Source organism: Fistularia commersonii, chromosome 21 (assembly GCF_037954325.1).
Source record: "Fistularia commersonii isolate RoL2024-O1a breed Wild chromosome 21, RoL_Fcom_v1.0, whole genome shotgun sequence".
Taxonomy (NCBI): Eukaryota; Metazoa; Chordata; class Actinopteri; order Syngnathiformes; family Fistulariidae; genus Fistularia; species Fistularia commersonii.
Genome location: NC_141304.1, coordinates 12,885,655 through 12,910,356, shown reverse-complemented (window position 1 = coordinate 12,910,356; position 24,702 = coordinate 12,885,655). Strand labels below are relative to the sequence as shown.

General features: G+C 46.4%; 1 protein-coding gene across 5 annotated transcripts in view; it reads right to left on the bottom strand.

Moving 5' to 3' along the window:
• The window catches only part of adamts9 (ADAM metallopeptidase with thrombospondin type 1 motif, 9), a 37,754-nt gene extending 14,054 nt beyond the window's left edge, over positions 1–23,700 (bottom strand). For all 5 annotated transcript variants that reach the window (XR_015107763.1, XR_015107764.1, XM_086168179.1 and 2 more), the window contains exons 1-23: positions 23,406–23,700; positions 22,563–22,996; positions 21,233–21,395; positions 19,449–19,777; positions 18,293–18,376; positions 18,084–18,208; positions 17,872–17,912; positions 17,654–17,759; positions 13,775–13,921; positions 12,955–13,096; positions 12,467–12,571; positions 11,488–11,633; positions 10,372–10,553; positions 10,136–10,272; positions 9,354–9,471; positions 9,087–9,182; positions 7,477–7,643; positions 5,646–5,775; positions 4,834–4,960; positions 4,538–4,748; positions 4,294–4,458; positions 3,537–3,698; positions 1,707–1,826 (exon numbers count right to left, since the gene is read on the bottom strand). Coding sequence is in view for 3 of the 5 variants with exons in the window: in XM_086168179.1 (XP_086024305.1) it covers positions 1,707–1,826; positions 3,537–3,698; positions 4,294–4,458; positions 4,538–4,748; positions 4,834–4,960; positions 5,646–5,775; positions 7,477–7,643; positions 9,087–9,182; positions 9,354–9,471; positions 10,136–10,272; positions 10,372–10,553; positions 11,488–11,633; positions 12,467–12,571; positions 12,955–13,096; positions 13,775–13,921; positions 17,654–17,759; positions 17,872–17,912; positions 18,084–18,208; positions 18,293–18,376; positions 19,449–19,777; positions 21,233–21,395; positions 22,563–22,996; positions 23,406–23,502 (3,534 nt within the window). In the remaining 2 variants the exon portion in view is untranslated. The remainder of the gene's footprint in view (positions 1–1,706; positions 1,827–3,536; positions 3,699–4,293; positions 4,459–4,537; positions 4,749–4,833; positions 4,961–5,645; positions 5,776–7,476; positions 7,644–9,086; positions 9,183–9,353; positions 9,472–10,135; positions 10,273–10,371; positions 10,554–11,487; positions 11,634–12,466; positions 12,572–12,954; positions 13,097–13,774; positions 13,922–17,653; positions 17,760–17,871; positions 17,913–18,083; positions 18,209–18,292; positions 18,377–19,448; positions 19,778–21,232; positions 21,396–22,562; positions 22,997–23,405) is intronic.
• Positions 23,701–24,702: the final 1,002 nt, after the last annotated feature.

Sequence of the window (24,702 nt, the reverse complement as noted above, 5' to 3'; positions counted from 1 at the left end):
TGTTTGAGAGTAGTGGTGTTTCCCATCAACCCTTTCCTCCTCCACCTTACCAAAACAACATGGACAGGGTCTGCCCTGTCAGTTCAAACTATGGATTGTGGCAGTAAGCCACTCAGCATAAAGCCCTGATCCCTGTCATAACAGGTCATAGTGGAGTGGTATTCAGGGCTCCAATGCCCATGCTGGCGTGGTTCAAAACTCCACCCCCCCATACACCCCCTTGTCCCTCACCTTCCGCCCTTCCCTGCCTTCCCCCCCCCCCCCCCCCAATGCCCTCTGGTGGCCTCTGACCCCCCGGTCTCTAGGAATGAGAGCCTTAATCAGGTCACAGAACTGGCCCGACATTCCCAACCGTGACACCGGATGGAAACTAAAAACGTTTCACGGCGGGATTTCAAAAAACCCCCCCCCCCCCCCTCTGAAGAGCATTTGCCGCAGATTCGTGACTTTTACAAGCTGCCCGATGGCGCTGAGTCCGACGCCTAAAAGTCCGACGGCGTCCCCGCGAGCGTCTCTCGCGTCCGGCATCGCCGTCGCGCTCAAAACGTCCGACCGTCGAGCCGCCCCTCTTTTTCAAAGCCTCGCTCGGGCGGCTGCCGGCGGTGGGACCGGCGTCCCGATGGCCCACTTCATGGCTGGCTGGTTAGAATCACAACAAGGTGGGGCGACTGCTTCAGGGTCACTGGCTCTGCCGGCCCAGGCACCGGAATTAAGAGCCGCTGCGACTAGAGGGGGGCCTCATCCTGAGCCCGCGTGCTCAGCCCTCTAAAATAGATTCAGGCCCCCGCGCTGACCAGACAAATCATTCATTCAGCTCAAAATAGATATCTTTGTTGTTGCTGAGGCTCTGTGTGTTGGGGACACTTTGTGAATAGATGCAAACACTCCCAACAGGGCAAAATTCTCTCCCTCCTCTTTGCTCCCCTGATTTTTTTTTGAATAATAGCATCACATATCCCGCAGCATGAAAAATAAATGAATCTTCCCCCGGAACGAGAGAAATAAGTTCTCAGAATTGGGATTTTTTTTTTTTTGTCCCCATCAAATGGGAAGGGGGGATTATAAACCGCCGCCGCCGAGGGATGACAAGCACGAGCACAATACAAAACCGCGTTTAGCTTTAAATAGCGGGAGCTCCTTTGAGCTAAACATCTTGAGAAATAATCAAAACCGTCGTTTGGGCCGCACATACCGCAAATACCACCATCACAGTAAAATGCAATGCAGAAAGATACGCCTCTTTTACAACTTGGTGTGTTTTCGTCCCTTTCCGTTCCGATCGATATGCATCTTTTTTAACCGTCTAGTACGGCGATCCACCAACCAACATTACCAAATGGATTTATTTGGTCACGTTTGTGTGACGCTCTTGGGGGGGGCTCAGAATTTTAAGAATACGCTGCTGAGACAGTCACTTTTAATAACTTTGCTAGAGAATCTCTCCGCGAGCTCCTTAACTTGAAGGGATTTCGTTCGAGAGAGTACGCGGGGACCGAGATGCCGTTGTAATCTTTCCCCGTAGACAAGTCTGGATTAGGCGCCGCCGCTTTATTGAGACCAGGTGGAAATGATATGCATGTGTTTGTCTGTTCTGTCACGTGACCGTCGACGCAATGCGGACGCTCCCCCTACTCTTTGGATTCGCAGGACGCCGCCCATCGACAGGACAAAAGAAAGCGCCACGACGGTCTTGAGACGTCATTTACCTGGGTGTCGGTGGGTCGGGTGGCGGCGTTACATTCAGTGTCTTCCATGACGGCACCGTAAGACCCAACCACACACTTCACCGCTCGCATCTGGTAGCCTGGCCCACACGAGGTAGTGCACTGGGTTCAAAGAGGGGAAAAAAAAAAAAAAAAAGAAGGGTGGAGGGGGGGGGGTGGTGGAAGATTAGTAACAGTGAGCCAACAAGAATACTGAGACAAAAAAAAAAAAGAGGCAAGAATGGCGAGCGAAAAACATGTGAGCTCCCAAAGCCACCGCTAGGAAATCAAAACAGCGGTAGCGGGAGGAGCGAGGCGTCCCGGACCCCCTCCGCTCCCACGATATGTGGATCGAACGCCGGGCTCGGTACGGGTGAAACCGTGCCTGATATACATTGTCACCGCTTCCCCCCGGAGCGCTCGGAAGGGCGCTATCTGGCACTCCCTTCTGCCTCGCTGCCTTCAATGAAACGGGGTCAAACTTGCGCGGCGGCGGCTTCAGCTACCGATTGGCCACGCTTCATTAAACCGCTTCAAGTATACCTTAGCGTTCGCTCATCCTCTGGGAGGGGGCGGCGCGCAAATATCTTACATTTTTTGGAGTGTTCTCTGCGAGGACACACGCAGCACAAGCAGCGATATAACTCTTCATAGCTTTCTTATATCCTTCTGCAGGATGTAGGTTGTGTCTAAACAGGAAGTAGAATAAACGCGGTGTTTAAAATTCGGGCTTATCTCCGTCCACCCCTTGGTTTACATGTGCAGAGAATTCATTGCGCTGGAGTCGTAGACGTCAGACGCGCAGCTGCTTCCCACGAACTGGGCAGATTTAAATGGTAAATATTAAATATAAATATCACCCCGGTGGTAATGGATTTAAGAGTTCAAGATTAAAAAGTGAAAGCGCCAGTCTGGTGTGACACAAGACTAACAGTGACCATAAATAAGGTCAAATTTCATGCAACGACTACTTAGAAATACCAGTTCAGTTTGGATTATTAGTCGTAATTCTGTGTGGTGGACAACATTAGAACGGAAAAAATAATAAATGTGTATTTTTTTAACCATCTTGGTATAGTTTGATATGTGTATTTTACATTTATTTTAACCATAAATGCATGTAGATATGTTTTAACCCTCTCAGGCTCAAATTAAGTTGTAGTTGCAGAAAAAATCTGATATTTGGCTGTCGCAAATCTGCAACATCTGCCTGGAGAAGGTTAAAAACATTTTTTTCTGCTTCTTTTGCACTATTTCAGTTTAAAATGATTCAACTAAAGCTGACTTGATGTTCAAACGGCCGTTGGAACATAGAAACCGCTCCTCCGGCTATAGATTTTTCATTTTTTTCGGTACATCGTCCCCGGCACCGCTCCGTCGAAGCAAGATTTTAAACCTAATCCAAGTTTAAACCTGCGCTGAATTAACAAGATAAACCAAATTGATGTTCATGGGACGGCTTGAGCTTCAAGGCAAAGTTGATCTTATTACAAAACCAGGCTTTTTTTAAATTAAGCACACATTTCAGTTTTCATGCAGGAGGAGGACCACCCTGTTGCTTGTGTCGGTGAGCAGTGTCTGAGAAGCGTAGACCCAAACAATGGTCAGCTGTTTCACCTGTTCGGTGAAAAATGTTTTCCCCTCAGAGAAAAACACCGGGCTTGCCGTGAAGCGGCGCGATCGCGAAAATGCAGCCAAGTTTTGCACCGAGCCAGCTTGAGCTAATTCAGCGTCGGCATATTCCGCAAAGCTTTTTTTTTTTTTTAAAAAACCATCCCAAAATTCTGCAAATTCTGTCGATCGACCGGTAATTTGATTTCGCGTGTGACTCACCTGCCCCCAGGGTCCGACCTGCCAGGAGGCGCACTCCTGCTGCTGACACGTCTGCACCGATTCCGGTTTCGACGAACCGCAGAAACGGTCATCCAGCCGGTCCTCGCCGAACTGGCACCACGTCTGTCGGTGCTTGTAGCCTTTCCCGCAAGTCACCAGACACTGAAACCAAAGGCGTTCTCGTGATTTATCTAAGTCAGGATATTTATATTCAAAATGTATGGCCGTTAAAAGCTCAGCAAAAAAAAAACAAAAAAAAAAAACAGACAGGGTGAGTTTATTTCTATGTGACTACAGCGGATATATATTGAGAACAGTGTCGTTGTTTGTATTTAGCAGCACCACATGGGAGAAGTAAAATATTTCTGGAATGCAAACCAAAGCTTTGCAAGATGCTTGGTCTACAATGTGTAAAACCTTGCAGCTGTTAACTATGATCTTACTCCGCAAGCACATTTTCCAATCCTCACTGCGGAAGAATGGGAGTAACTCTCCCGGAGACGTCGCGTATACTGACAACAATTAAAGATCGCGAGATTCGCTGCCGTTACAGTTGCCTTAAAACCGTTCGGACCAACGGCGGCTATTTATCTATATTTATCAAACTCATCAAGTGTTCGTAAACACCGGGGAGTTGTAATAATCTCAATTCTGCTCAACACGTGAAGTGTGAATTACGATCACATAGACGTTTTAATGTAAGCAGTTAATGCGATTGAACGCATATGCGTGTTCCCCGTAAAAGAGGAGGACCGACCTCGGACCAGTCGCCCGTCTTCCACTGTGGACAGAGGAATTCGTTGCAGGTTTGGACGGTCAGCTTGTCCCTTTGACTGCACTTGCTCTCGTCGCCGCCGGCCTCGGCCGCTTTCCGGCACACGGCCCCTCGCCGGCGCGTGCCGCCGCCGCAGCTCTTCGAGCACTGCAACGCAACGTGTTGAACGTCAACGCGGGAACGCAAACGATCGGGATTCGATCGCGTTCCCGAGCATCGAACCCACCTCCGACCACGATGAATACTCCCAGCCTCCCGGGTTACAATCTCCGTGGCAACCTTCCTTGTCATCGGGTTTGCGCTGACCGCTGCAGTAGCGATCGTCGACTTTCTGCGTCTTGCCGTCGGCGCGGCTGATTTTGGCGCAGAATATCTCCAGGGTGCGATAACCCAGACCGCACTGGGCCGTGCACTCGCTCTTGCGGGCGACGTGCCACCTATTTCACGGGTGACACGGCGATCCTCGTCAGCATTCGACTTTGTTATACTTTGGCAAAGTTAAGCGGGGAAAAGCAGAACGACCTCAGTTCACATTCTGTGTTGCAGGACTCGGTGATGACCGCCGGTCTGGCGATACCGTGACACCTCTGGTCCGACACCACCACCCGGTCCGACTCCCTGCTGCAGAGAATCTTCCTCTTGCGTTCTCCTATAAAGAAACAACGTCGCCGGCGAGTCAGATTAGGTCGACCGGTCAATTTTTGCAAAATTTGCAACAGCCTGAACTGTTTGGAGCTAAAAAAACTGGATTTTTCCGTCGCTCTTGTTCGAACTCCGACTCCCGATATGACTCGTAGCGGTTTGCTGGAGTGCGACGCCGTTACGCGAATCTCAAAGCGGCGTCCACAAGCCGAATTGCCAAGCCGACGCTATCCTGTAAGGGGAGAGCGATCTAAACCGCATGCGGTTCCAGGAAATAAACTCTCTATCAGGACCTCGTGTTACTGAGATTTGCAACTACGAGTACTCACTTTTCCCCTCGAGTGCCAGAAAGGCTGTATTGTAGCCTGTTTAGGCAGCGCAGTGTCAAAAAGGGGATTAGGAGACTCCCAGTGTTTGAGTCATGAGTCATAATAGGTTTTCAAGTTTACCTGCAATCCACCCCCTGCACGCCCACGCGCTCCGACAAAACCCCAGTCATGAAAAAGAGGGTAATTTGCCGCGGCTACACGCCCGTCCGTTCTACCGAGTTGAGCTTTCACTCCCGATCCGCGTGTCTCGCAGGGGTTCTGTCAAGTTTAGCCGTAGAACGCTCTCCGCTATCTTACGTCTTTCTCTCGACGTGGCATTTATCATTTCCCTACTCCTATCGCTTCGCCCGCCGCTCCCCTCACCTTGGCACAGGCGGCTGCACTCCTGCCACGGACCGTAAGCGTCCCAGAAGAACTGCTGAGGCTTGTCCTCGATGGGGATGTTGAAGGAGTACCTGACATCTGGGTTGTAAAGGTTCCCCACAGACAGCACCTGGAGGAAAAAAAACACAATAAACATATGGGTTATAATATATTCCCGAAAGAGTTAATATCGCATTCTTTTACGGCTGTCAAGGTCAAAACGGTTGTTTTAAGATCCACTCGCTCACTCCACTTCTACACCGCGCAACCTTTTTCCCCTCACGGAGAAGCCATAATAATAACACTTCAATAAAAGGAAGTGAGTAAAAGCGCAGAATAACAACTCCATAACCTCAAGAAGCACTTTGCAGATTCAGACCTTTCAAAGAGATGGGATCCGTTGCCGTCATTCCAAATCAACTCTGTAAACCGGTTTGAAACAACCCATTGGATGTTATTTTAATTCATCAGAACCAAAGTCTCAGCCGTACACATATCTTATTTTATATCAATATAATGGAAGCGAGACGAGGATAATTGCGCATAGTAATTGTGAAAAGACCCATGATGTGACCTTCCGGCATCTGACGTAGAAACCTTGGCGTGGATGTCTAAAGTAATGAGTCTACGGATAATAGCTTTGGTTAATAGCGTTCACATGTTTTTGTTTATTTATTTATGGCGGCTGTCAGCTCCGAAGAAGGCGATGAATAGATTATTTATTGCATGTTTTTTCAGTAAAAACAAAGTCATTCTCTGCTTTTGACCCAACGGCTACAGAGTAATGGGCAGCGGCCCGAAGCGCTACGGGGTTCAACTCCGGGTCTTTCTTCTCTTCCACTGACCGGAGAATCAACTTCCTAACACAAATGTCCCTTAAGATGGGGGCAACTGGAGCTTTAAGAGAAAACATGCACACATATGGACACAACATACAAACTCTGCGCAGATCCAACCGCTGTTGTGGCCACACGAGGGTCTCTGGCTCGGTTTCTCTTAAATTTTAGAAGGTGAGCAACTTTAAATGAGTAACTTTAGGTTTTAGTCAGGTGTCGGTTTCCCTAATTTTGGATAAAAATATAAAAGTAACCTACTTTAATATGTTCAATGAAATGAACGTGTCATCGGCATACATGCAGAATTTCAAATTGTTAGCAGACGCTAACTTTTTGTGGCAAACTTGATTCATGTTTTTGTTTGTTTGTTCTTATTAAAGCGTATTAAAGCTTCAAATCTAATTCTTCAGAAGGCCCTCGGACAAATACCGTGACGCGGATGATCGAGAGACTTCGCAAACATGCTAACAGCAGCAATGCTGCACTCGCCCACCGGCAGTGCAGTAGTTAATACCACCTAATCCGAGACCAAGTCATGACAAAGAGATGACTGTACAGAGGCTGAGAAAAGTCCAGTACATTAAGGGGCCATGACAATGTCGAGATTAAGACCAGGGCACAATCGCAACCGGACCGAGCGTAGCGCGGGGTCATAGCCACTCCCAACACCGCTCAACATTCCAAGCTAGCTTTAACTCTGCATGCGAAAGTGACAGAGGGGTTGTACGGAGAATTCCGTCCGGTCGGTGGAATCGTGTTTGCAAACATGCACGGGTGTTTTATCGAAAATACCCCGCGATTCATTTCCGTCCATCCGTTTCCCGGGAAACTCCGAGGCACGTGGAGGAGTTCTTCTTCAGTCGTGAAGTCTATCTGGGTCAATTTTTACCCGATAACTCCTCGTTCGACCGATGAAACACTGACAATTTGCCAATACGTTGACGTTTTACAAGCAAAGCAACTGCCGAAGCTTGTCGAGTGGGAATTAACTTTACCTGGACTACGATCTCCTCCTCGATTCGCTCCGTGCAGTTGATCCTCTCGATGACATGGTCAGATCCACTGTACTCGATGATAGCATTTCCTACTTTGATTTCCCTTTTGAACATGCTGACCACAAACTCTCCATTAAGCAGGAACTCTCCACGGCTATTTGATATGGCTGCGGGGACAGAAAATAACCACTTGAATTTGATGTAAGAATAAGCGCTTGACATATTTTGGGTCGAACTGCAAAAAGAAAATAAAAAGCGTGACGCGTCGGGTGAAAAAAAAGGAATCGTTTGGATTAAACAAGAGGTCGTTTTGAAGCCGATGTGAACGAGACGCGAAAGGAGGCAGGATACAATCCTTATTGGGGTAAAGTAAAACCCTATTCCTGGAAAAGTCCCATCCAGGGGCATCCTGTTCTGCCCAACAGGCCAGTCTGCTGCACTCACTCATCCTAATGCGATTACGCAGCTAATTTCCTGCCTTAAATTTCCTGGCCATTTCACACATTACATTAATGCGTCTGTGGAGCAGCCCTCGCCCGGGCAACGCTGTCCCCGCTTCGGGTTCCTGCCGAATGTGCTTCACCACTCGTACATGAAACACTCGCATGAATGTGTAAATATGACTGCACGTGTGTTTATGGCCGGTGAGAAAACTTAATAAATCATTGTTTCACATTTGAAAAATGCAGCACTGGTGAAAGTGTCAGGAGTGCTGACAACTTGATTGAGATGGACTGCAGCAATTTTCAAGCCTTCCAAACCTCCAAATGCTTATTTGATCATCTTTTTTTTTTTTTTGTTGTTTTCAAGTGAAGCGTTGGATTTGATCTTTAATCCCCAGATCCTTTCCTGTCTGATGTTTCTCCAGGTTTAAACTGAGAATTTGCAGAGCTGGTTTGTAGTCAACTCAGTCAAATCAACTTTACCGTGACCTCATATTTGCTGGAGTACAACATTAAAACATAACTCTGCCAGGCCAAAACGAAAACGTGTGCGTCACAGAGTACAAAAATATCCAGTATTTTAAAAGCTCTGCAAAAACCTACTCGACAGCCATATGTAGTTTTACGCACGCTACACGTACAGACTCAGACTTGTTGACCTTGAAGGAATGGTACCCAGAGGGGTACGTGAGCTCAAGAATTAGCGCGCTTGTGCCAACAAGACATGTAGAATAAAAAGCTACCAGATCCAGATGTACGACAATAAGGTGGAGAATGAAGCATTCTGCACCAGAGAAAATACTGTACGCACAGCAAAGAACAGTTTGCCAAAGAACTGACCTTGCAGGTGTTGCACCCAAAGGCTTAGTTCTGGCTCATTGATATTTTAGCATGATGGCTAGATTAGCCTTACATTTCTTTACACTAAATAATTTGCACAGACCGTTGGACGGCAACTAAACACGCAGGTTGGAAAAACTGCGCAATCAAACCAGCGTGTTGTGTCTGGGATTTAAGGAAAGCGCAACGACGGATGCGTCGGCTTTACTATTCGGGCAACATCGCGACATTAGCGCTATGCAGCTGAGTAGAAAGCAAAGATTTAATTCCAGTGGAAGTAAAAATCGCAATGAAAAAATAATCAAAACAAGAAATGTTTCATCTTACCGAGGTAGTTGTCATCCTCTGGTTTCCCTGAGTTGCTGTGTTGACGAACATCTACATTTGTAGCACCACTGGGTATTCGCACTACTTCATTATAGCCTGAAAATGGCATGGACATTGTGTTTTGGACAACGGGCCAAAATAGAGCCCTTCTCTCCGTGCCATTCATTACCAGCAAGTTTAAAAGCGGGCAAGAAAAATGGCTCAAGAGAAGCGACAAATCATCTGTCTGCTGAATTATGAATGACAGCATATTGTAAAAGCCCTTACCGTAGCGTACAATGTTAAATGTTCCTGCTACTGTCTTGCAGGAAGAGTTATCACCTCCACATACACCACACTTATCCCTCCTGGCTTTGGAGTTCAATACATGGTCACAGCCCGCTTGCTGCTCAGAAAAAAAAAAGAGGGGTGGAAAGCAGGCGGATGCATTTTAAATAAGACGGAAAAACGCATATATGAGGTCAAAAGTAAATCGGAGACCTTAAGGATTCCAAAAACAACTTGGACAAATAACTAAAAATCCAATTCATGCGTTTCCCGCGCGATCCATCGGGCATTTCATTGGGATTTTTCATCGATACCCATCAGATAAGATATAATTAAACCCACTGAGCCTTAAAAGTGATAAAAACCAGCCACTTGTGCCATTGCCACATTGCTGATTGTTAACATCCATCTGAAATTAACATTTCCGCGGAGTTCCCTGGAAACGTCTTCTCCCGCATGTTGCTGGTTAAGCGAAAAATAAAAAATGAAAAAACAAAAACATTTTTTGATGTTGTAAAATGGATAAGGGGCTTTGCTGCAGTGCGAATGGGATCAATAAAATCTATTTGCCGTGACCACTAACAACAGATCAAAAACAAAAACACTCGGTCTCAGACTGTGCACAGAGCAGCCCCCCTGCCTCTTCCAAGGGATGTTTTGGTGTTTGTGAGCAATTTTACAGCCAAAAAACCAAAAGAAATGTGTTTGTCAAAGGAAGCGGATCCAAAAAAAAGTCGCCCGCGTAAGACGCCTCGCCGATGAGGAACCAATCGCAAACTCACCCGACACAGGCCCTGCACGCAGATGTCGTTGGTGTCTGGGCCGCATGGCGTGCCGTCAATGACCCTGTCCCTGAGCTGATAGTAGGCCGTGCTGCCTGCGACCCTGCAGAACAGCTTACACCTGTCCTTCATCAGGACTGACGGCAGCAACGAGAAAAAAAAAAAAAACACAAGATACTTATGGATACCGACGCTTGAATCATCCGGAACCGGTGCGAACGGCACGGGCGACTCACTTCCACTGTATTTGGGCACCCAGCGGACATTTGGAGGTAGACCGTTGATGTTGAAGTGCCTGCCGTCGAAAGCGGCGCACTGCTCCTCCCTGAAGTCCTTCTTCTGCTTGGAGCAGGGCTCAGAGTTGCAGGAACGAAACTTCATTCTGCGACCCACGCAGTACATTCCTCCATTCCTTGGCCTGGTGGGTGTAGAGGTATGATGAGAAACACTTAATCCAACGCTTCGGCGATACGATGAAACGCGCTAATCGTGATGACCGGGCTGAAAACGGGAATCGGGGTACGTCTGGGTCGATCGATACTTCGAGAGGAAATGTTCTGGTCACTTTGGCACATGTATGCTCCAACACAGAAACCCATTTCAAGGTGTGGATAGACTAGAAATTGAGAATAAAATGTGCTTCGTCCGTCCCGAAATTGGTCGATTCTGACGATATTCGGTCTGATCGAGACTTGAGGGATTGGGCGGGACATCCAAGACCGACCCGATGATTTAGAATCCAAACAAAAACCAATATAATTGAGAATGACTGACATAAAGGTCAACTTAAATCCAAGTTTTAATTTTAACCGTGACTTTCATTTTCCACTAAAATGTAACTACTGTCCAAATATCCAGGCTCATATCCTGTGGACTCGATCGGGATGTTGGGGGTTCAATTCCGATATGCCGATTAGCACCTGGCATGAGTGTGCATGCAATAAGGTGTGTGGCATCAGAATGGGGGTTTGCAGGCAGCTCAAATAAGGCAGTTTTTAACATCACAACTGAATTGTGGCCAGATTTAATAAAAATAATATTTATCAGTCTTGGTCTTTGCATACACAAGTCCATCTACTCGCTCCCCGAAGGTTCCTTCAGTCGCGGGCCACGCTTCTCTGATTTTATCCGCTAAAAGGGGATAAAGACGCGACTCAAAAGGGGTATTTTCAGCGCGTTTACCGGGAAACAACCCTTTAAGATTAACCATCAGAGAGATATGTCTTGATGAACACCAGCTATGGAAAGAATTCCCAAAAGGTTGGTTTGATCTATGGAACATTGAGTTCGGAAGCCGAGAAGGAGACAAAGTCCGGCAGGCGTGCGCGACTACAAAGAAAAGGACTGCTTACACGGGTCGATTGCATTCACGCACAGCAATCTTGATGCCCCCGCCGCAGGTCCGAGAACAGGTACCGAAGGGACTCCAGACTCCCCACGCCCCTTCCACGGGTGTGGCGTCGTGCTCTTTGGCTATACACAGGCCGTGTTTACAGTGCTGGGGTGGGAAAAAACAGACAAGGAGAGACGGATCGAGGAAAAAAAAAAAACGGGGAAGAAAAACTTGAGCGATCACACGAAAATCTCATCCACGGAACTGGCAGCACATCTATCTGCTCTCCTGCGCTTTGATGCTAATCTGGGAGAAATTACACCGAGGCCAACGGAAAAAAAAAAAAAAGGAAATTCGCAGATTCGTCCGCTTGGACGGCAGACAAGAAAACGTCACGCGCAACAAGTCAATAACTGAATCTCAGTTTATAACAGGAGGATTGTCTTACGCCTTTCAACAAACAGGATCCTTAAGTGTTTGGTGTGGTGCATTCAGGCATGGTGCAGGTTGGGTAAACACACACACACACACACACACGCATGTGTGCACATGCTCTTATCTAGACTTGCTCTTTTTATGATCTTTTGGTCTTTCTAGCAAATACATTTGAAAATATGATCCAAAAAGAAACACATCCATTAATTATCTAGTTTCTCTGTGCATCGATTGGAAAAAGACGTATCGGAAATTCACATTTGTGTGAACTAATTTTTTTTTTTTTTGTGCTGAAATGAATGCAGCTTTCTGATAAATTTCTGAAATAAATGAAAATGGTGCTGCTCAAATATTAATAGAAAAATCACCAGAAAATGTAATAAAATTGATGAATATTGAGCGGGTTTGGATGTTATCAATTCAAACAGTAATCTGGCTGTAAGTCTAGCGATAGAAAGATGATTCCCGCCTGTATTTCATCAATTCAGAACTTCTGAAATGACTAATTTTATTCCTCCTTGAGTTTCTGTACGACTCTCTCCTCCTTCTTTTGTGGCTCCTACCTTTCCCGGGGAGCAGTCTGTGCCATCTGCCCAGGGCATGTGCTGAGTCCGGCAGCCCCGCTGGGCGCCCTCTGGACTCGTACACCACAACCTCCGACACTGGGTCTGACAAAAAAAAAATAAAAAATTCCCGAATGCAAATACTCGAATGCATATCACTGTGAAAATGTCAAAAAATGTGCATTATTTAAGATTTTCTCCACATGTTTGCCGTTTCGATGACTTGGCGTGAAACGATTACATATATATGTGACGTGCATCTGTTTGACGTGCAGGTGGAAGTTGATATCAACGCTCTTTACATTGTGCACAAAGTATTTTCACCATATGGGAGATGCAGGCGCGCAGTTTGAAACACAAACGTCCTCGAAAGGTTTGAGATGACAATGACCGAATATTACTGCAGAATGACGCTAACAGAGGCTTCCCCCCGCGGACCCACGTGTAAATAACACGCTAGTTTGGATTTGCGCAGCGACTCTACTTACCATATATGGGCACACCTGCGTTCCAGGCCCGAATATCAATTCACATTGCTTATTGACATTGTAAATCCGCCCGGGCAGCTGCTGCGAGAGACTGTACGGCCTAGAAATGGGCTCGTCGAGCAAGCACTCACCATATCCTGTGCTATTAAGAAATAAAAATAAAATGACTTAAAAGAAAAAAAGGGAAAAAACAGAAAAGACACAAACAGACAGAAAGCACACTCAGTACAGCAGGATGGGTTAGTTGTTTTCGCACATATACAGAATCCCTATTGCACGGCTGGTGCTCGGCGTTGTCACTGATTGTACTCCATCATGAAGTAGGTAGCGGCGGGGGTGGGGGGTGTTGAGGGATTTTGCAAAGTTGCCGGTTTACTTTTCCGTAAGAGCTTCCTCCTCTCTTTTGTTTGTTTGAGGAGACTTGGGAGAATAAAAAAAAAAAAAACAAACAAAAAAAACAAGTGCACCGCAGCCTTTAGAATGATGACAGTCCCGTCAGCGGGCATTTCACATAAATGTCGGCAGATGCTTCCTAAAGCTAAGAAAAACAAAACAGGAAAACATGGGCTGGAGTCTCCCGGCCGCGGGAGCGCTTTATGCCTTTATGGAAAGTATCTGTGAAATCTTTACGAGCCACTTTCACAATCGTATCTCTCAGATTCTTTCCGTCAAGTCGACGGGACGGGAACGTAAATCTCCCCCGTGACGTCGTCACGACGCGGTCGCTCTTATGTAATATCAGGGCGCCGGGCGGCGTTCGCAAACGTGATCTAATCCTCATGCATGTTCGGAACAAGACGGGGAACAGAGTACGACATACTCAAGGAACTCGGTGATGTACTTCCTGCTACACTTGGACCACATCCAAGGGTTTGTGTTGTAGTTGAGTGTGGGAGCCATCACGTGCTGCTGGATCTTCACCCCGTCCTCCTTGCACTTGTTGCTGTCGTCGTGAGGCATGTTGAACCTGACGGACACAGTTGGGATGGTGAGTAAAAAAAAACACAATACTGTCACAAGGATTGAACCAGATTTACACGAGATCGCCCTCGGGGATCATCAGACTTCTTAGATACTCATTCATTCATTCATTCATGCATTCATTCATGATCTAAGCAACCTATCCTGGACTCAGGGTAACCGAGGAGTCGTCACCCTCTCATTCACACATTATAGACACAACCATTCACCCTATCATTCATGATTCATATATATATATATATACTGCTCAAAAAAAAAAGGGAACACTTGAACAACACAATGTAACTCCAAGTCAAATCACACTTCTGTGAAATCATAGTGTCAAGCAACACAGATTCATTTTGACTTGTTTTAAGGACATTACATCAAAGTTGGATCAGCCTGGAGTTTGTTTTTACACTTTAATTTTGCGTGTGATTCCTAATCCAGACCTCCATGGGTTGATACAATTGATTTCCATTCATAATTTTTGTGTGATTTTGTTGTCAGCACATTCAACTGTGTAAAGAGCAAAGTATTTCATAAGAATATTTCATTCATTTAGATCTAGGATGTGTTTTTTAAGTGTTCCCTTTATTTTTTTGAGCAGTGTATATATATATATATATATATACACACACACACAACCATTCACCCTCTCATTCATGATTCATATACATATATATATATAAAACCATTCACCCTCTCATTCACACATTATAGAGGCACGACCATTCACCCTCACATTCATTATTCATATACATTTATATATATATATATACAACCACTCACCCTCTTCTTCATGATTCATATATATATACAGTATATACAACCATTCACCCTTTCATTCACAAGTCATATGGATATGTTATATGATATATGTAAAAATTCACCGTCTCATTCATGATTTGTATATATATGTATATATATACACAACCATTCACCCTCTCATTCATCGTTCATATACATATATATATATATATATACACACAACCACTCACAATGTCACTCAGACATTAAAAAGGTCACACTCTTCACCCTCTCATTCACCATTCATATACACATATACACACACACACAATCATTCATCCTCTCATTCATGTTTCATATAAATATATACACACACAACCATTCACTCTCTCATGATTCATATGTATATGTACAGTATATATATATATATACAGTATATATATATATATATATATATATATATATATATATATATATATATATATATATAAATATGTATATGTGTGTGTATATATACAACTGTTCACCCTCTCAGTCACACGTCATAAAGAGGCTTCCAACCATTCCCTCTCTCATTCCTGTGCCATTTCTATGTTTCCTTTTCCAAAAATTGAATCATTTCTTAAGGGGCTATCTTCTTATTTTTATTTTTTTTACCCCAGTTTTAGTGTTTTTATTTATTTTAATTCACCCATGGCTAATCACATGAATGTGCTGAAGAAACAAAAAAAAACAAACAAACAAAAAAAAAACCTCATAGCTGAGCCACTGCGAATAATTTCTAATCCGCTTACGTAACTGTATTAGAATAACGGAATGAATAAAACATACTCGCTGATTAAGGGCACGCTCCTGGTAAATAACTCATTTCTTGCCTCTTTAGAAGTGAAAATATACTATTTATGATCCTTTGAATGTCGCATCTCTTTTGAAAACACTGACAAAGGCAGGATTCCACAGGCTTCAAATAAATACATCCGCTGACTGTTCCTCCAGTGCTGCCGTGTCATCAGCTTGGATAACTTTGAAATGCAAAAGGCACAGAGGAGCGAGCAGACAGCGTGCACGGGGGGGACTTTTCAGCTTGTGCACGACTGAAACATATGAGGGTGAGTGTGGGACGGACACACTGGACCCGCGGCCCTCCCCTCTCAGCTACTCAGCAGGCGAACTGACAGGTACCATATACCGCCGCGCTCCGCGGCTAAGCTGCCGTCTACCATGTTGTCACAGCTTGACGCGGATAAATATGGAATTCAACAATCCCACCGTTTGTTTCGCGGTTAGAAAGAGCATTTGCTGCAGATGATGGAGGCTCTGTAACAGTCTCCAGCGTGGCAGGGCAAACTACCAGGCACGGGGGATTCCAGACTTTGGACGCCACTGTTGAGGCGATGGCTTACAATTTGGGTTTTGCTTATAATAATAATAATAATAATAATAATAATACTAATATGCTTTATCATGTTGATAATGTTATTAATAATTTTTTATTAATGTTATTAATTATTATTATTATTAGCAGTAGTATTAGCAGTAAATTTAACAACAGTAACAACAACTACAATAATAATAGTAATAATATTAAAAACATATTAGGTTGATAATGGTAATGTTATTACTATTAGTAGTAGTAGTACCAGCAGTTAATTTAACAACTACAATAATAATCATATGATATATTATGTTGATAATGATAATGTTATTATTATTAATAGTAGTAGTCTTAGTAGTGAATGCAACAACAACAAAAACAACAACAATAATGATAATGATAATAATAATGATAATAACATATGCTATATGATGTTGATAATTATAATGTTATTATTATTATTATTATTAGTAGTAGTAGTAGTAGTAAATTTAACAACAACAACAACAACAACAACAACAACAACAACAACAACAACAACAACAATAATAATAATAATAATAATAATAATAATAAGACATTGCATATAATAAGTGACTGTGAAAAATCAGGGGCACTTTGCAATTGAGTTTTCTGCTTGTAGAATAAAGGGAGTTCCTGAAAAGGACAAAATTCAATGAAATTATGAGGCCACAAAAGTGTATTATAGGGGAATTTCCATCTTAGCTGTACAAGTAAGTTGAAACGAGTGTCGGGCGACATGAAACTCTACTAACACTAATACTTCATTAATGAAAAACAACCCTGCAAGATCTTGCGGCCCGATGGGGAAAGCAAGGCAGATGTTTGGAAATGCGTTCAAGGGACACGTAAATGCAAAATAAAAAATTCGAGGAAAAAACCTCCAGTGCAGATTCCTTGTGAGGAACTGTTGCTCCTCAAAGACCTTTTTGGGTAGAGAGTCGCTTTCATTCCCTTGGAGCTGATCTTAAGAGCAAAGCCCAGTTTACGTTCCCGTTTAAATCTCCACGTGTCGCCTCCGGTTGCGTGTAAACGCCGTCTAATTGGATCAACGTTGCCTGTTACATATTGTCCGTTTAACACCGTTCACCAAAGCCAATTCCTTGTCGAATAAAGCAATTCAGATTCTGATTGTCATTCTGACATCAGCGAGCGCAACGTGGAAATCATTTGAAACTTTGTGCGAAATCCCTGGCACTCGCGCGTTGGCGTTGCTCAACGCTGAGGTAATTGCTGCTGCTGCTTAGTTTAGAAGCGCTGCTGCCCACATGGCAAATTAATGCCCCCGCCAACGCAAAGCTGTTTCCTAGAAAGTCCGAATAACTTACAACCAACCTTCTAAAAAAAAAAAAAACGGGTGGGATTTGAATTACAGAATTACAGAATCTGAAAAGAGCATAGCTCGCAGCACCTATCCCAAGTTTTACGAATGTTTAGCATGTACGGTGTCCCGACCGCGGATACCGGACACACCTGAGCAACCGAAGCGTCGGTTCTTGTCGTCGTCCGAGCAACTAATCGCATTCGTCGGCTGTTTCTCCGACTTTCTTCTGCAGAACAGCGAAGAGAAATCGACCAAAATGCTGCACTTACACATGGCCGAGCTCGTGGGCGATGGTGAAGGCGGTGCTGAGCCCGTTGTCCTCGCTGATACTGCAGCTCCTGTACGGGTCGCAAACGGTCCCCAACTCCGCCAGTCCTAAAAAAAAACGACCGAATTTTTCCCTCGTTAACGCGGATACGTTTCTTAATTTTTTGCGCGTTGACTAGCGGGCGTCGGTTTTGCCCAATTTCTGATCACGTGTACTCACCCAAGGTGTCGCACTTGTCCCTCGCTCTGCAGATGTCTTGTCTGCGGTGCGGAAGCAGATATTAGATCAGTCGAAAAACATCTGTCAGCACTCAGGGAATCTTTTTCTACTTGGAGTTTTATCAAAGAGCGGTTTCCGTTCTATAAAACTTCTGGTCTTTCCGACACCGACGTTTCCTTTTATTAACCCTTTACGTGTTCGCTGCGAGTCACCTTGTGATGAGGATGGCGGTGTCGTGGTGGGAGTGGTGGTTATCGTCCAGGATGTTCTGACTTTGCTGCCAAATGCAGAAGTTCTTTAAAGTGGTCTGTGCATTAAATGAAATAAGGGGACCGTCCTGGGAAAAAAAAACAAAAAAAAGATATAAATAAGGAAAACCGAGCGTGATTTCATTCGTTGGGACAATAAGTGGAAGTCTTACCAGCTCATTATTGATAATAACTAACTTTACAATCACAATGTTGATTAGATTGCCGATGCTTGGATCCTTGTAGATGGAAGATACCTGACGAAGGAAAAACATGGACGCGGTCAATTGAAAACAGCCCTTGCTTTTACTTTGTTGCCTGGCAACAACAATTCAACACACCCACAGCGGTTTCCGGGCAATACGGCGAATCTAGTCGACGCGAACGCGGTTTCCAGCGAGTAAAAGGGAGTTCGGTCGATTGGGAGGATCAAGTTGATAATGGCCCGGGCTCCCATTGAGAAGGCAATCTTTGCCCAGACCAGAATATAGGTCATCTCAGCCTCCCCTCGGGGACTGACGGCCCCAGACGCCTGCAGAAGCTGGTATTTGTAGTGGCTGAGAATATGCAGTCTATGTGACATACCTGAGCTTATTTTTTAACATTCATCAAAGCTGCCAGACAGGCTCTACCTCAAGCTGCCCTCTCTTCCCCCTGGCTGTTTGAAAGTGGTGTTTACTCCTGCCCTGGGCTGCCCTTTTCCCCTCCTACAACCCCCCCCCGCCCTCCCCGGCCCCCTTTCCTTCAGATGCTTGCTGACTTATTTGCAGCATAGGCAGGAAAACATAGCAGGTACTCACATTTAACAGAGAAGCATGAAAACATCTGTATACGATGAAGGTGGAAAACAGTGGAACTAATTGTTTTGCGGTTCTGCGGATTTACAACGTATACCGCTAAAAGGGAGCACTTTAACGACACAATGTTGATCACACTTCTGTGAAATCAAACTTCCCGCTAAGGGAAGCAACACGGATTCATTTTGACTTGTTTTAATGACATGACATCAAATTTGGATCAGCCCTTGGTGTGTTTTTCCACTTTAATTTGAAGCGTGACCTCCACAGGTTCATACATTTGATTTCCATTGATCATTTTGGTGTGATTTTCTCATCAGCGCATTCAGCTAAGTAAATACCAGCGTATTGAATAAGAAGATTTCATTCATCCAGATTTAAACATGTCGTTTTAGTGGTCCCTTTATTTTTTCGAGCGGTGTAGATATCATTTTGGACCGCATATGGATATACTGTATGTATGAGCATAAAGACATAATGTGCACGTGTCTACAAACACATCCCACAGCCGAGGAGACGCATTTAGACTTACTATGGACATTAGCGTGAGGATGTAGTGCTGCAGGTTGCTGCCGTGATGCTCCACCATCTTGCTGTCGGCCACCAGCATCACCTCGACGAAGCGCGGGTAGGAGAGGAAGCGCTTGGATCTCCGGTGAGGTCTGGATTCTTCGCCGCTGACGTTGGAAGGCCTCGCGTCGGCCTCCGATCCCAGCAAGGAGTCGCGGGTCAAACCGACTTTTAGCGATTCCAAGTCGCTGAATATACCGGCGCTGAACACGGGGGTGGCGCCGGAGGCGGCGTCGACCTCCGGCGCCGACCTCCTCTTCGACTTGTGCCTCTTGTGTCTGTGTTTGTGTCCTGGAGACGAGAACACGCGTGAGCATACGGAGACGGACGACGGAAAACAAGAGAGCGGAGAACGCGGCCGAAAAACTCCGAGCGGAATAACACCGCGAGATGAATTAGCCGTCTGGAAGGGAAGCGCTGTTGAAACGTGTTTATCGTTGCTCGAAGTGCGGGCCGACAAACGAACGCCGGCTGGCTGGAGTGCGGTTTTCTCCCTCAGGAGAGGGGATAGAGGAGGGCAAAGAGTTCAGGCTAGGTAAACCTGGCAGCCGGCCATAAAAAAAAAGGGAGCACAAGTTGCAGCGCACAACCAAAAGATGTCAGTCCAACAAGCGGCAGCGGCAGAAACTCTCCCAACCGAGGGGCCGCGGAGTCTTGATTTTAATCTGGACGTGGCGACAAATCTGCCAGATTCTGCACAGCCCTCATTCGGGACCACCAGCGGTGCATCCGCGCTGATACCGCAGGACGACGGGCGACGGCCTGAAACTGAAAATAACTGGTTTCTGAGCCTTCCCTAATTTCAAATATACAAAATAACACCGCGGTTTTACGGAGACGCGACTCAGAGCGGCCGGAACGGCTCAAATGGAAGCTTCCTTTGCGTACTTCCTTCCAAAACCGATGGCTCGCTTACGCGCACACACACACACACGCACACACTTTCATGAGATCAAACATCTGCGGAGAGACGTCCGGCGGACAAAGAGAAAGTGATTTGAGATTTATTTTTCCTCCCGCTTTGATTATTTGACGTTTTCCAGCCTGCGTCGCTTGGCTTGCGCGCGCCGGTGGCCGCCTGTCCGGGGCAGCGGGTCCCCACTCAACGTTCTTATCAAAAAAGCCAAAGGAAGTACAAGAGTCAACAGGAAGTTCAGCCAGTAAACTGAGATGGGATGATACAAGGGTGAACTTCCAAATGATTTTTTTCCTGTGTGAGAGTTGGAACGCTTCCTCGCTGCTGCGCGGCGAGCTGTAGACGCCGCCGAGTACAAGCTACGACATGAAATGCGAGCCGAGGTCTTTCATACTTTAAATCGAACCGCCGCGTTCGGATAGGCCTGCTTTAAACGGGGATTGGGTACGACTTGAAAATAACATATCGTGCAACGCGAGAAAGCAAACAGTAGAGAAAGAATTTTGCGTTTCATTTCTATAAATCGCCTTTTTTTTCAATCATTTTCATACATTTTACGCGATTGAATCGGTTCGTGCGCTAATCGTTTCTGCACTCCAGTAGCGGATAAGGTAGACGACTGAATATAACGCTACCATCAGCGTCAGAGCTCGACAAGCTCACTTCCAATTACATAATAAGTTCCTGATACAACTGATAGCGGGGACTTTGTGGGTGACGCACTACGCTGGACATCAATCTGTGAGAACTCCGTTAAAGGTCCGACAACGGAGCCGGACCGAAAGGCACATACGAGTCTGCCGGGGAAAAAGGGATGCGTGAGAACAAACCTGAAGTGTCGCAAGCCGAGCTCTCCCCGGACGCCTCTTTCTTGGGTGCACTTTTCCGGTACACGATGTGAGGTTTTGTGTGTTCCTCTTCATAATGTTCTCCTTGAAAGCTGTGAAGGGGCTCCACAAAATACTCCCCCTCTGGAGACCTGAAGGTCCCGAGCTGAAGGAAAAAAAAAAAAAAATGATCATGTGAATGCTAAAATTCAACCATGAGGAGAAACCTGAACAAAAAAAAAAAAAAAAAAAAGGACCATTTTTTTTTACTTTATTATCTTCTGGCTGATCGGTGAGGTGCCAGACTAATGCTGTATATTTAAGCTAAAAATATTTACAACAAACTTTTACCTGCCATTAGCGAGAGAGCAAAAAAAGGCTCGTCTCACGGAGGTGAGATAAGTGAATTTGCATGCACGTTCAGAGCGCTCCCAAGAAAAACACCAAGGAAAACCTTAATGGAGAGCGATGCTTATCGGGGAAGCAGCGAGACTGTGCAGGGCCGCTTTGGGGGTCCTGGCAGGAACCCCGGTCGTGCCGACTAAGCGGATAACTTGGGGGGTCGGCCGTGATCCAGATAAAGGCCGGAACAAGCGCGGTTGTCAACTCATAGTAAAATATAGTAAAATAAGAACTGCCTGCGTGTCTGTGGAGGTTCTCGTCGAAATCATCCGGGCCCACGTATGACCAAAGAAGATTTCGACAAGTGTTCCACTTGTAGAGCTGGAGAGATGGACGCTGGATTCTTGTTTTGGGGTTTCCCCGCGTATGACCTAAAGTGTCAAGGTCACGTTGAAGAAACAAATGGATGCTCTGATGGCATTCAAGGATCTGAGGGGGGCTGGTTTCTCACAAAGTCCCATGTTGCTGCTGCTGCTGCTGCTGCTGCTGCATGGAATTGGGACCATTGGGCGGTGACGTCAATGCCGTAAACACGTCAACAGCCGCCGGGAGACCGGGAGCGATGCATGGGGGGGTAAAAACCCATGCAATCTCCATTAGATTTGACTGTAGGAAATGGGCATCGCAAATGCTGCTCCGGCAGGGAGTCGCAACTTTTTTTTTTTTTTTTTTTTGAAACAACATCCGATTCGGCGATAGTGTTTATTTGTTTCTTTCTCGGAGTCAAAATTTTATATATATTTATATATATATTTTTTTTTTTTAACAAAAAGTGTGTTTGCATGACAGTGCAGGGTGGAAGGGGAGGGGGGGGGGCAACGACAACTGGGGGCGGAATTCCTCCCCTCCTGCGGTGGAGAACCCGGAACATCCGTGCGTAAAAGTTAAAAAAAATAAATAAATACTTTTAAAAACAACAACAACAACTCACCAACCCGGAGCACAGGCTGATGACGGCTGCGTGCTCCGCCTGTGCATTCACGTGCCCTTTATAGAAGCAGTGTCTCAGCTCCGTATCTTCCTCCTCCTCTTCCTCCTCCTCTTCCTCCTCCTCCTCCTCCTCCTCCTCCTCTTCCCCATCTGCAGCGTAGCCCGTTATGTTGTCTCCTCCGGGCACCCCGAGGATCGTCACGGTGTAAAGCGGCGCGATAAATCCCGAATCCAGCGTCAGGTTGAGGTGGTAGTTCTGTCCGAAAGCGGAGATTCGGTAGTGGATGTTCGGCGCGGCCCAGTGGTCGGTGGCGTTACCGGTTCCCTCGTCCAGACTTCGCCTCTTCCTCTTGAAGTGCACGCTGGTTGGGAACTTGTCACCGGCTTCGTTCACCCGCACCGGGGTCACGATCTCATAAGAGCCGATCTCCTCTTCTGGAAGAAGGAGAACCACAATGCATTCACACACACACACACACACACACACACACGCGGATATACATACTTAGATATATGCGTTTGCGTGTGTGTGTGTGTGTGTGTGTGCATACATCCAGTTTGCAATTTAAGTTTCTTGAAGAAGAAAAAAAAGAGAGCCCCAGTCGAATGTGTGTTTTCTGGAGCATTAAATGCATTTTTTTTAAGGAAAATGTGGGGGGGAGGGGGGGGAACTTTGTGTAAAAAAAAAAAAAAAAAAAAAAGAAGCGGAAAACACTGCGCAAAGTCATGTGCTTGGCTTGACTTGGAAAACTCATTCATTCTCTGCCGTCCGCGAGTGGAAAATACACACACACACACACACACACACACACCATCTAGATGTCAATTTTTTTTTTTTTTTTACCTGTGCTTGAATTCAGAAGCAGTCTCCCCGTAGATGCGACCGCGGCCAGGAGATCAGGGAACAGCAGGAACCCCAAACCCCAGAGGAGCACATGCATGGTTGTCCGCGTTCGGAGGAGAGCGGCCGCCGGGGCCCCCCGTGGAAATACTCGGATCCTCCGGTCACTCCGGGCGTTCCGGCTCCGGTCCGCCTGCCAACATCCAACTCTACGACCCCCGACGACTCTCCGCTGGATGGTCTCCGGCCGGCGAGCTACACTGCTGGGACGTGAGCGCTTCGCGAATCCGCCGGCGAACATGCATACTGCAGAGAGAGGAGGGGAGGGAAGGGGGGAGAGGGTTGGGTGGGTGGTGGGTGGGTGGGTGGGGGGGCAGGGGTTTGGGTGGTGGGCTGCTGGAACAGTGCGCCGCTGCTGCAACGATCTCCGCCGCCTGCGAGCCTGTGCGCAACCGGCCCCCTCTCCCCGGCGAGGGGCGGTCCCAACCCGGCCAAGGTACGAGTCGCCTGCGTTGGCCCCTCCCGTCCGATGCTGACACGGGTGGTCAAGATCCGCTGAAGGTGGAAGTGGGGCTGCGTGGGTCCTCCTAACCACCCCCCACCCTGCAAGTTATAACACACCACCACCCCTCCTCCTTTTCCTCCTCCTCTTGCGTGAATAAATGACACACTGACTTACTTTCCAAGGGTGGGAGTGGGAGTGGGAGTGGGGTGATCCGGATTTTTTTTTTTTTTTGTTTCACCGGTGACCATGACTGTGAGGTGGGGCCCGTATAGGAAATGCCTGCCCCGGGGCCACTAGTGAGATAATCTGGCCACGGCCGTAGACTTAGTAGTTCATGGGATCACAGAGTGACAAAATGCAATCTGGCAAGCAGCGCAGCCATGTACGCCGGAGGTTTGAGGTCTTAAGTAGACGCTGGAAAAAAGCGCATTGTGCAGGGCGGGATAATGGATGTGATTTTACCAGTCGGCCTCCTCGGCGGGACAATGGCGCGGAAACCTTTCGGGGCGCTTTTGTCGCGGGTCGAAGTGTTGCCTCCCCGCGTTCATGTGCTGACAGATTAAACCCGCTTGTTCCTTTTTGTGATAAATAAGCCGTGCGACGGTGGAAACCGACCGGCGGCGGGCCTCGATGGCGCCGTGACTGGTTTTCGAGCCGTGTAAAAATACACGGCATGTTTGAAACATTAGCCCGATTGTACGTGTAGTCGTCGACGTCGATGTCGGTCACGCTCGCGTCCCGATCGATCGATCGATCGATCGGGACGCGGATATGTGGATTCGGCGAGGGGCGACC